The sequence below is a fragment of the Perna viridis genome, chromosome 1, assembly GCF_037379345.1.
Source record: "Perna viridis isolate PV_CMFRI_1.1 ecotype Kerala chromosome 1, ASM3737934v1, whole genome shotgun sequence".
In the NCBI taxonomy this organism is placed as follows: Eukaryota; Metazoa; Mollusca; class Bivalvia; order Mytilida; family Mytilidae; genus Perna; species Perna viridis.
The window spans coordinates 52,792,417-52,804,948 of record NC_142445.1 but is presented as its reverse complement, the minus strand read 5'-3'; the positions used below and the strand labels follow the sequence as shown (position 1 = coordinate 52,804,948).

Below are 12,532 nucleotides of genomic sequence, written 5' to 3'. Positions count from 1 at the left end.
CTGATCAGGAGAGGAAACTTCCGGTATTGTCAATAATAAATTTCTAGCCGAACCCTTCAATGAATTTCTCATAGATTGAATCAAAACAGTGTCCTCAAAATTTTTCTCTCGTATTAAACATTTTACCTCGTACTTCCACATATCAAATGTGGTTTCCGATTTCTCCTCACCCGAAAAAGTAGGCAAACGCGGTCTTTGTCAGTTGGAATTACTAGCAGCCGATACCGTATCGTCTTTCTGTAGAGGTACAAGGGTGTATTTTCGGACAGGTGTAGGGGGAGGCGATTTACCTGAAGTTTGACCTGGGTGTCGTTTAACTACCTCTCTTGGAGTGCTATGTCTAATAAGGTCAAATTCTGTATCTGTTACAACCTTATATTGGGTATTTTGATTCAGACATTTTATCATTTTCTGAATTTATTCATTAGAAAGTTTTTCTGGATTATCTTGACCCCTCTGCTTTAAAGCAGTGTCCGTAAAACTCACATCTCTACTCATGATCGAATAGGGGTTAAATGTATGAATATATGAATGATAAAATGAAAAATGACTCACTAGTCTGTCAAAGTCTGATTAAATGTGCAGAGAAACAAGAGAAACAGGATCATGCAGGAGCTGAAATATATAATCAAAATTTATCAATCTAGAAACAATGAATAAATTCACATATGTAAATGAATATTAATAAAATTTACTGTCTATAAAATTGAAAAATTAACAGTTTTTTTATTGTACTGGTTCACTGAAATCTCCAATCACAGTTACGGTATACTGATCTTTTATAGTTGTTGTTTTGTGCAGTATTTACGGTAATATCTTTGTATAATATTTACGGTAAATGTCCTTGACGAGTGTGGACGGTAAATTTTCTAAATAAAGTTTGACATCAAAAATAACGGTCAGAATAAACTACAATGAGCTGATAAAGTTATATGTGGACGGAATGCGCAATGAATGGGAAATTAATCTCCATAATCCATCGGATTAATTTCACCAGGAATTAATACGTATAATTTGTTCACAACAGCACTGTATATATATAAATTTATCGGAGCTAATCATTTACGCTAACACTTATATTTCAAGCGAAACTCGTAATGTAACTCACAGGATATAATTTATACCAAGCTGAAAAACACAACGTTAGTTATATAATCGCATTATCAAATGAAGTGTCGACGATTAAACTAGAATTATAACAGACTTCACAAAGTCATCGTGCCCTCACTAAAGTTGACAAGTTTACAACATATCCATGACAACAATAAAATGGAAAATGCGGTGCCAAACTAATGATGACAGTCGTAGATATATATAGGAATATACTCAAAAGTAAATAAGATAATAAACGAAAGTATATTTAGGTATTAAATAAATGTATAACAACCTAAATATAACAACCAAAAATATACCAAAATATATATGAATATTTATACTGTAACATACATGTTGGACTGATGACTGGTCTACACCTTCATCATAACTGTCCTCTGTGACAGTTCAGTCCAACAATCATATAATGTACATGTTGGACTGATGACTGGTCTACGTCTATATCATAACTGTCCCGTTTGTATAACTGTCCTCTGTAACAGATTAGTCCAACAATCATATAATGTACATGTTGGACTGACCACTGGTTTACACCTATATCATAACTGTTCCGTTTGTATAACTGTCCTCTGTAACAGATCAGTCCAACAATCATATAATGTACATGTTGGACTGATGACTGGTCTACACCTATATCATAACTGTCCCGTTTGTATAACTATACTCTGTAACAGTTCAGTCCAACAATCACATAATGTACATGTTGGACTGATTACTGTTCTACACCTATATCATAACTGTCCCTGAACTGGTGATTTATGTACATCTTTATCACATCTGTCCCACTGATATAACTGTTCTCTGTGTGTCATAAAGTAAACAGCATTCTGTTTTTAAACATCCAATGCCACACAGAAACCTTTTCATATTTCAAATGTACAGTTCATGCTACCTAACTTACCTTATATTTGTGCATACCCTTAACATTTTGGCAGACACTGTCAAATTAACTTATTGAATGTAAAATGTTCTTGAAAATAAAATGGCAGGTGTTTCTTGAAAAGCAGAGGATGCCTACCCTACTGATGCATCTAGTCTATGCTCCCAGAGGATGCCTACCCTTATTGATGCATCTAGTGTATGCTCCCAGAGGATGCCTGCCATACTGATGCATCTAGTGTATGACCCCAGAGGATGCCTACCCTACTGATGCATCTAGTCTATGCTCCCACAGGATGCCTACCCTACCGATGCATCTAGTCTATGACCCCAGAGGATGCCTACCCTACCGATGCATCTAGTCTATGCTCCCAGAGGATGCCTACCCTACCGATGCATCTAGTCTATGCTCCCAGAGGATGCCTACCCTACCGATGCACCTAGTCTATGCTCCCAGCATTTGGTCAAGTCTAAGTTGACTATTTGCTTAAATTGTTTCTTTGTAGGTGCAGTTTGTTATTTGATACTCTCTGTATTGTGTGTCTGTTTCCATGTTAAATCTTTATCCCTGGATTATGTTCTTCTGATTTCTGCTCAAATCTTTGTTCCCTTGATTACCTTGGCCCTCTTTTTCTAACTTAACTACCTAGTTGCATTTGATGGTAGCAGAACACAAGAATGTTAATTGTTTTTGTGCCTTAAATAAGCTTTGAAAAAAAATGTTTTTCAGTCCAACAAATAAAAAAGAGCAAGTTCTGTTTATTGAAAACAACACATAAAATGTATCAATCCATCTTCTGAAGAACAAATCATGTGAGAATGCTGTTGTGTTTCTAGATTGATGCAAAGAAATCCTCAATCTCATTTTTAAAAACTCAATCTTCTTGTCTTTGTATGCATGCAATTTAGTTAGCTATATGTTAGGTCTGTGGTAATATTTCTGTACTGCACATAATCAGAGAGTCAAACTTTTACTGTCTATCTGTCACCTTTCTTTTGCAAATTCTTATTTGACAGGTTCAAAGTGAGTAATAATGCAGAATTCCTAGGTCAAAAATTCTCAGTATACGTCTGCTGATATAACCAATATTTGAACTACAAATTAGAAAGAAAAATGATCTTAATAAACAAACATAAAATATACTATGAATGTAAAAATGAACCACATTTCAATTTACAAATTTTTCTCATAATAATCAGTTAATACAGCCTAACATTCCCAATATCACGGAAAGGAAATCAAAATTTAAACTAGGGATTCATGTCTCTAACCTCTATACAATATTAACCTTAGGGTACAAATATTAACCGATATATTGATAGTATTCAGGTGCAGTTTCCTCAGAGGCAGACAGCCCCAAATAAATTGGGAAAATTTGTTTTTGTATAAAATCTTGATTTTTCACATATTCTACTGCCAATATTTGTCTCGCCTGTTTTGCCCAACCTTTAATACTCTTTACTGTAGCAAGTTGTCGTCATATTTATTCAATATTTAATATATCGTAGATCTTGTATATCATATCTAATATCAATTAACATATATGAGATATCTTATACATAGTATACCTTATATAATTTGTGAACAATGTATGGCAAGCAAGCCGTTTCCATATTTATTCCATACTTTAGAATATTATTGTATTATATAAGATATCTTATATAGTATATGAGATATGTGATATGTTATACATTTATAATAAATCTGATTTATTATACATGTATGAGGTATCCAAAATATGGAATAAATTAAATTGTTTATAAATATATATAATAGATTTACGAATATTTATAATTATTTATAAATTTATAAAACAAGGTTCCGGTAGACTATAAAAGGAAGGTTTTGGATTGATTTTAGGGTTTGGTGCTTAAACAATACGGGAATTAGGGGCCAACAGAGACTAAAAATAAAAAAAATATATAACAAATTTGTAATTTAATAACAGAATATTTATTAAATTGTGCCATTAGATTCAATTCCAAAATGTTTAGGATGATTTTGACTTTTGAAATTATGACTATAACCAGTTTTTCACTACTTTAACAGATACAATTCTTATTGAATTATTTATTTTTCAGTCCGTTAAAGCACGACGACAGGATCAGAGTGACTTCAAAAGATGATTATTTATCTCCTAATATTTCAACAGGACCAGGCAATAGTCAATTGTAAAAAAAAATTAAGACCTCCCTCCGCCCCAAAAAGTGATCGTCCCTTTACCATGAATATTGGTATTTTTATAACAATTTATTATTTATTATGCTAGCATACAGCTAACTATTGAAGAGCTGAAATACCATGATTTCCCGCCATATTTCTGCTCTTTACATTCAGTAAAAGAAAAAAACAGATGTTCCGAAAGTAAATGCTACTACTGGTACTTAATATGAGACTTACCATATAAAGTATTGAATTAGCAGGGAACCAGAAATATACATTAAGTGCCGTTCTTTATATTAACCCCAGTAAACTTCATTACCTCCAATACAAGAGATCATCATTTGAAACATGATATTTCATTGGTCGTTGAAATCTGGCTTTGCAGTCCAACAGTTCAGTCCAACAACATATTTTATGTGATTAAATGGCTCTTACATTTGGACCCAAGAAGTTCCGAAAGAAAGAACTCAATGAATACAGTTCGTACCATTGATAAATTGTCACTTGCTTCCTGTTGCGGTCACACCATATACTCTAGTTTAAGTAGTGCAAGTAAAGTAAAAAACGAACAAGACCTTTCCCCTGACGGGACTTGTACCCAGCAGCCTATTGAACCCTGTACATTTGGGGACAAGTGTGGACACATGATTGGACACAATTTTATGGGGGATACGCAAAGCATTTTTGACGAACTATTTTGCTGCCATTCTAAAACACCCAGCTCAAAACAGAAATCAGTACTATTTTTTGTTGCTGACCAGACAATAACAAAATATAAGTGCAAATCTACTTAAAACATATATTTTTGACAATATGCACATATCTCTATGGTATTCTAACTCCTTTGAGTTTCATTACAATCCTGCAAGTCGTTAAGGAGCAGTTACGGATAATGAATGAGACACAAGATTTGTTAAAAAAATACTGAGTCCAACAGCCGTCCATTCTGCAAGCTGTTTAGAAAATAGTTGCGGTCAGACAGACGGGCTGACGGGCGGGCAGGCGGGTGGACAGTGTGAAAGCTGTATACCCCTAAAATTTGTTTGCGGGGTTATAAATATGTAATCTTTCTGTGATAGTGTGTAAATATTCAGAATTTGTGTTAAAATTTATACTTGAATACTTATTTGTAATTTGAATTAATTTTATTATATTGACTTTAGTTTGAAATAAAATCATTAATATATTCGTATGAAACTTTTGTCTTTATTTAATATAGATTAATTACGAATTGCAAATGATTATGAATTGTATATACATGTATGTGTATTTTACATAGACGGACTTTGACCATTGACAGTTTTCGTCTTGATTATTGTTCACTCTTACTTTATCTATATGGTCAGTTTTTACGATTGATTTAGTCGCACACTCTTTACTGTTTCATTGGTCACTTGCTTTTTTCGAGCTCAGTGATGCTATGTCAGCAGGATCCTCCTCTGGGAAGAAATATTTCCACCAGCTGTTAAGTATGCTGTAGTTTTAGAAGCTCTGGCCTTTAAGAAGATGGAAGCATATAAGAATGTAAAATTTAGGAAAGTTGTATCGTTAATGTGTTGCCCATTGGTCAGACATGCTGATTGTGTAGCACGAATGAATAGAAATAATTCATTCTTAATAACATGAAAAGAAGAGTCCATTTCGTTTTTATCTTGCCACCCTTAAAAAACTTGTTTCATTATTTACTACTGCTCGTCTCTGTTCGACTTTAAATCTGTTTCTATGTATAGAGTTAATTTACTGTTTTATTCTGTACGTTATGTCAAGTGTTATGACCAAAATAAACTGTTCCACTGGTTGCAGCTAGACACGTCTGCAGAAGCTGAACACTGAGCTACAGTTTTGGCATATGTATGGACACATCATTCAAAACCGATATAGCTCTGATTTTTGATTAAATTATTGATACAATTTAAGATTTTGACCAGAATGGAAGTGGTCAAATAAATAAAATTACTTGCAATAATATTAATGAAATAGACAGAATGATAGTGTGATTTCTATCTGCTGCAAAATATTGGGGGTATGAAAAAAATATATGAAAAATTAAATTAAGTTTAAAACCAAAGGAAATAAACAATTTACATATTTGTGGCAATAGGTGAGAGCACTTTTGAATAACTTTATGATAAACGGAAATTGCTCTATTTTGTCCCATAAAGTCTCATAACTCAAAAATAGAAAAAGACCGGATATGGTGAAACGTAACAAATAAAAATAAAAATAAAATAAAATACACTGTAACTGAACCATGACAATTCTTCAAAATCAAACTAAAAAGTAATATAACGAAACAATAATACTTTAACATTAAAATTACGAGTTACAATGAATCTAACCTTTTTAGTCCTCGACGTTGATGTATACTCCAAATCCAGCCCACTGGAATTGTAGAGACAGATTATTTCTAATGCTTGTAGTTTTGATGGTATTGTCATTCTTTAATATGTTCTGAGCTACTTTTCAGTAAATGCCAGCGTTCTTCATTGGATATCCCATTTGCCTATATGGTTTATGTTGAAAGAGTAACCAAGGGAACCAAGATTCTAGTGGAAATCAAAAGAAAGTAGTCCAGGGACAAAGATCAGACATGGAAAACAGACATTTACAACAAAAGACGTAAAGTAACTAAAAATGACTTAGTTTTTTACGAAGAGACGCAATTAGTGGTTGAATGTCTCAATTTGTGAAAACAACGTTCAAAGAATAGACAATCATTTGAAAATCGTATCCTCTACCAATAATTTTACTAAGGGCAGTCGATTAACCCATTAGATTTTGTTTAAAAGAATGTGCTTTATAGACTATTTCCGTAAAAAAAACTGGGTGGACAATACCATTTTATTTAAGAACCTGCAAGTGATATTTTTGTATCAAAGTTTTGTAACGGTGAAAAAAAAAAAAAAAACAGTAAATGTTTGTAGAAGATTGTGGTATCGATACCCCTAGTGCAAAAGCTTTATTGCGTCCATTAAAATCTGACACTTTATTACACATAAGAGCAAAAAAAGGACCAAGTATGAAATATAATGCCTGTAAGAGGGTGCTTCAGGATTGATAACCATCAAGAAATGAGAAATAATAATAGGAAAATCAACATCATTTCTTTTTTTTTCATAAATTCATAAATTTTAGTTTGAAGGTTGCCATTGTCTAGTGTAATATCAAAATCAAGGAAGGGTGTACGAATACTATCATTGTTTGACTTTGTCAGCTTAGGTTCTTTTGGGTAGATATCTTGAACATAGTTTTCAAAATTAGGATTATTTACGGCCAAAATATCATCAAGATAGCTAATAGTATTATTGAATTCATGCAACAGATCATGATTTGAAGAATCTTAAAGAGTTTGGCCATGAACTGCGAACGTATACAGAAACAAATCGGTTATAAGAGGAGCACAATTAGTACCCATTTGAATACCAACAACATGTCTTTATAGAGTATTACCAAATCGAATAAAAATATTGCTCAAAGCATAGATCATATCAAAGTTTGTATTTATCACGTCTTCAATCACTTAACATTAATTGTAGTCAGATTTATCGAAGAACCATTTAATTGAATATGACAATTTTTCTATAAGTTTATGTGGCATATGGGTAGAAAAGTCATAACCATCAACAAGACCATACGAATCTTAAAAATGTCACTTGAAAGTTGATAAGTCGATCTACTACATCAAATGAATTTGTTAACGCTCCAAAAAATAGTTCACATCGTTATTTTCATAGCATTTATTGCAATGATTAATAACTAATAGTGATTAAAGTAGAGGTTAATAATTTAGAAATATTAGTAATAGAACAATTTTCGGAAGATGAAATAAAACGGGATTTGAACGGCTTATTGCGCAGTTTTGGTATCCAGTATAAGGTCGGAACGGTCATGTGATCGGTGTTAGTACACAACAACGCAGCTGATGTTCTTTCGTTACTTCATGTCACTCTGTAGAATTTAATAATTGGAAAGTACTTGAGTTATTTATTTTGTTACCAAGTACTTCTGTATAATATCTACATCATATTATAACTACACTATTAGCTGCTTATCTGCTGGCGCAAACTGAACAAAATTCTTTCCAAGTTCTTCTTATTTTTTTTTCTTGCTCTAAATATTGTATAGTCCGAAATATATATTTTAAAAAATTCAATAGGAAATTTACATTAATAGAAGTTTGTTTGTTTGTTTGTTGGGGTTTAACGTCCGAGCAGCAATATTTCAGCTATATTCAGACAATGAACATGAAATTGATGTTAATAGAAGTAAACAATTCATTTCAATTTCATGAACATTGCTGGAAGCGCTTTTAAGTTATTGCACAAATATGTTAACCCTTTTTTACGAAGACATAGTACTCTTTATCATTTTCAAATAGCAATCATTTGGGACCATTTTAATTTGATTGTAAAAGTTGTAGATTTGCTGAATTTGTCGAAAGTTAGAAAAAAAATTTCACGATCCTTAACATCCACACGTTTACGACCAAGCTGCAATATTGATCTGTTCACGACCATTAATTACTACTTGATAGTGTGACAGTGTTATAAACTTAAAATTATAGTTGTACTGTGCTGGAAGATACCTTGCTGAATACCACCATGTCTTGTTGAATAAGATGATTGGTATCAAGAAAAGAGAGAAAAGCAGGCTTCATCTGTTTTTACCCGTCCCTTTTTCTCCATTTCCTTTCGATTGTTAGACGCATCATTTTTTCGTTGGTATGTCTTATTTAAGATAAAACTTTTGACGTGAAATATATTCATTGGACCGTTAATCATATCAAATCCCGAGATGGTTAAATATAGTTTTACTTCCTGATCGAAGGTTATACATACAGGAACAGTTGTTCCTAGTTAAGGTACTCACCATTTTTACTATTTATATATCGACTTCATGTGAAATAACAAGTGATTTTTATCGCTCTTATCTTGAAAGAAATGAATCTAACTGAAATACAAGGCAAGTGTTATCCACAAAGAATTATTTTGGATAGTAATATTCAGACTGTCACTGGAGAACTATTTTCAGTCGGTACTGAAATTGTCGTGTTTCTCTGTGAGAAGCTTATTCTATGTCGGGACTGCAGGGATTATTGCAACGTTACTGAAGAAGCGACTCAAACGATCCCTGTATCCGAGAGGATCTTCCTGAATCCAGCTTGCGAGGAGAATTTATTAGATACTCATTGTAAAGATGAATTTTACGAAACTGTTGATGATCTCTGCAGGGAGCGCCCGAGATTTTTTACATGTGAAAAGGAGTTCTTTACAATATGCAATAATGATAGAACTGTCAAGGTAAGAAAAGGTTATGAACTAGAACTGAATGAAGTTAAGTCAATAAATGTTTCATTCATAGATACAGAGCAAGCAGAGAGTGTACTATACACCAACGTTGATCCATCTACAAAGAAAACGTGTAACGTAATCCATTGTCACTGTAAAGATGTTGGTTGTGACCTACAGATATCCTCAAATATACACAATTCAAAATTCAAAGCACTTGAAGATCAAACACACTACAAACCTAAAGAGTTGTTGGATAGATTTCCTTTACCCCGACAAGTCGCTTTCATAGACGAAAACTTACAGAAACTTGGATTGCCATTTCTTAGTTCAACTGAACTAAGCATCGAATCAGAAAACAAGATGTGGTCATTGCTTTTTACAGTCGACCACCGAATTTCTGAACTAGAATCCGGACTCGAAATAAAAGATAGGATCAAATGTTGCGAATTGATAAACCCGTCGCTGGTGAATATAAAAAATCGAATTGACAATTCAAATATAGGGGAAGAGTTCAAAACGGCATTTGTTTTCGAAAGTTTAAGAGATAAACGACCTGTCTTCACGTTGTTAGGAAGGAAACAAAAGCAAGTCATCTCTAGGCTGAAGTCCGGTAGGCAGCCTTATATCGGTAAGCTAAGACAGTTTGGTAAAATGTAAATGAAACAATGAATGTATTTAAAAATGACAACGTACGGACAAAGTAAAACAGCAAAACAAATATGCAACGCTTTTAGACATACATTGTAATTAAACTTTACTTAATTGCATCAAGTTCACGTAGAACGACATTACCCCCCCCCCCCCAACCCCCTTCTCTTCCCGCGCCAGATGAACCCAGTGGTATAGAATAATACAAAGGCTTTTTCAAAACCCCGAATAATTAAACATGTTTCTTTTTAATCTAAATTTTCACATTTTGTGTGTATATATGTGAGTGTGGTATTGTCTAAGTGTATACTAGTTTTCTATTCCATGTGGTTTTAGATATGCGATGGAAAAAAGAACTGGATAACCCATCTCATCTCCCATCTGTCGATTCTGGATTCGCTGAAGATGTTCCATCAACAAACAAATCGAATTCATTGCCGACAAACATTTTTGAGTCAGCTGCTGAAAAACTAGAACATGATGGAAATAGCGAGGACGAGAGTCCCAAACTTCCACCAAGGCATAGGGAAGCAATCTCCAAAGACAGAGGAGAATATGTTGGTATTGAAATAGGCAGAGGGGATATACCTGCTTTACCAGATAGGCGTTACAAGAAAGAAGAGTTGAGCAAAGAAGACTTGACGATGACAGGAATAGACGAACAAACAGAAGACAGTACGTCTTCATTAGGGGAGGAATTCAGTGAAATAGACACCCCCGCAAGTAGATCAACAACAAAAAATGTGACAAAATCAGAAAACAGTCATGTCGAACCAGTATTATCGGAACCTGAAAAGGACAAAACAAATATTTCGGAGGAAAAAAGTAGTACTAGTTCAAAGAATGACATAGAATGCATGTCTTCCAAAGAGCTGTCCGAACTTCTCAGAACATGTAAACTAAGCAATTTCGCTGGCAAGTGCGTAGAGGAAGGAGTGGATGGGGAACTGTTCCTAGAGTTGACTGATGATATATTGAAAGATGAACCATTCTGCCTGAAATCTCTAGAAATTCTGAAAGTAAACAAACTAAAGACAGGTTGGAAACCAAAATAAGATCCCGACCAAAACTACATTTAAGTGCATTAAAAAATTATTCATTACTTTTATTACATATAGTAATTTATCACGAAAGTCAATTTGCTTTGTGGATTGTACGTTTTTTTCCCTTCAAAATATGAGACCACTTTCATCGATATACACACATATGCATTATTTTGCTGATGATTCTTTTTTTGGGGTTGTGTGTCCGCTCTTGATTATCCTTGCGGATCTCGCACGACCGACCCTTACGAGGATTCTGTTAGTACAAAACCAACGGGTTTTAGTGGCAAAACTCAGCCTTCGGGATACCTGACCAAAGAACTCGGTCAGATTATAACAGCTAGGCTGCTGTCTTATTTTCATGTACCTCATTGGTTTTTTATCGTCGTGAGACTGACCGGGGACTATTTAATATACAATCCCCGAACAGACATTTCTTCTGTTTTATTCATGAAAGATTATCACCATTGGTTTTTACCCATTATTAATATTACAACATTCCCATTTCCTGAGAACTTTTTTTTGTATTTACACGATGTTGTTTCTTAGAAGTAATAGTAGTTTAACTGCTACATAAAATCTAGGATTGGTACAAAACTGTCATCAACCATCTAATAGAAGAGTTGGCCAATCTCATTAGGGATGTCCTATTGACATTCATTAATATCGGTAACTGTTCCTTTCCCATACGTGCACCAAACATACTATTTCTTAAATAATTAATACTAAATGGTTAAAATTATGGATTGGTATTTAGAATTGACAGTATGTACTTAACATAATGAGTGGGGTTTATTTCTGTTGAAATATTAAAATTTTTATACGGAAGATGAGATAAGAGTTTATAGTTCGATGTTCATATTTTCCTTTCCAGCCTTTGAACAAACTTTTTAATAGATTCATGTCTTTATCTACTCCTACAACGTAAGAGGTTGAAATTCCGTTCCTCCATACCCCACCCTTAGGATGGCACCAAGTCAGAAAATAGCTTGCCAGACAACCTCTAGCATTGCTGGAGTAGTCTTGATGGTACTAATGTAGTAAGTATAAAACAAACATTAAATTGTTGACTACCTTATTACTACGTTTGTACTAATTCAGTGCTTTCTTTAACTTCATAAAAGGCGAAGTAACACCTTAATATCATGTTTTACGACCAGATGAAAGAGATTTGAATCAGATCTGTATGTTACATAATAAACGCATTGAGTTCTTTATTTCTGGATTTAAAGATTTAAAATCAGTTATACTACAGCAACAGTTTTTCATGAAAGGAAGCCTTATTAAAACCAACTTAAATGAATTAACCTATACAGATTCCTTCCTAATATCCTTTGGGTACTCCTTTAAAACACAAAATATATCACCATTATTCTAACCAATGTTAAAACATT

The 12,532-nt window shown here is 33.5% G+C and overlaps 1 protein-coding gene and 1 long non-coding RNA gene across 5 annotated transcripts; one reads left to right on the top strand and one right to left on the bottom strand.

The window, feature by feature from the left end:
• Window positions 1-2,736: 2,736 nt before the first annotated feature.
• LOC148629330 (uncharacterized) lies at window positions 2,737-8,868 on the bottom strand. 3 transcript variants are annotated; one of them, XR_015915857.1, is made up of 4 exons: window positions 8,742-8,868; window positions 6,496-6,702; window positions 5,486-5,652; window positions 2,737-3,087 (listed from the first exon to the last, which is right to left on the bottom strand). It is a non-coding gene; the product is annotated as an uncharacterized LOC148629330 (long non-coding RNA). The 3 variants fall into 3 exon arrangements; XR_015915858.1 differs by lacking the exons at window positions 5,486-5,652; window positions 6,496-6,702; window positions 8,742-8,868 and adding an exon at window positions 4,394-4,853; XR_015915862.1 differs by lacking the exons at window positions 5,486-5,652; window positions 6,496-6,702; window positions 8,742-8,868 and adding an exon at window positions 4,476-4,853.
• Window positions 8,869-8,960: 92 nt separating this feature from the next.
• On the top strand, window positions 8,961-11,203 carry LOC148629329 (uncharacterized). Of its 2 annotated transcripts, none has more exons than XM_088548377.1 (2): window positions 8,961-10,057; window positions 10,432-11,203. In XM_088548377.1, the coding sequence occupies exons 1-2, from the start codon at window positions 9,097-9,099 to the stop codon at window positions 11,148-11,150; spliced, it is 1,680 nt and encodes a 559-aa protein (XP_088404503.1). In that variant the 5' UTR covers window positions 8,961-9,096; the 3' UTR covers window positions 11,151-11,203. The 2 variants fall into 2 exon arrangements, with proteins under 2 accessions (XP_088404503.1, XP_088404492.1); XM_088548366.1 differs by having other exon boundaries at window positions 8,962-10,075.
• Window positions 11,204-12,532: the final 1,329 nt, after the last annotated feature.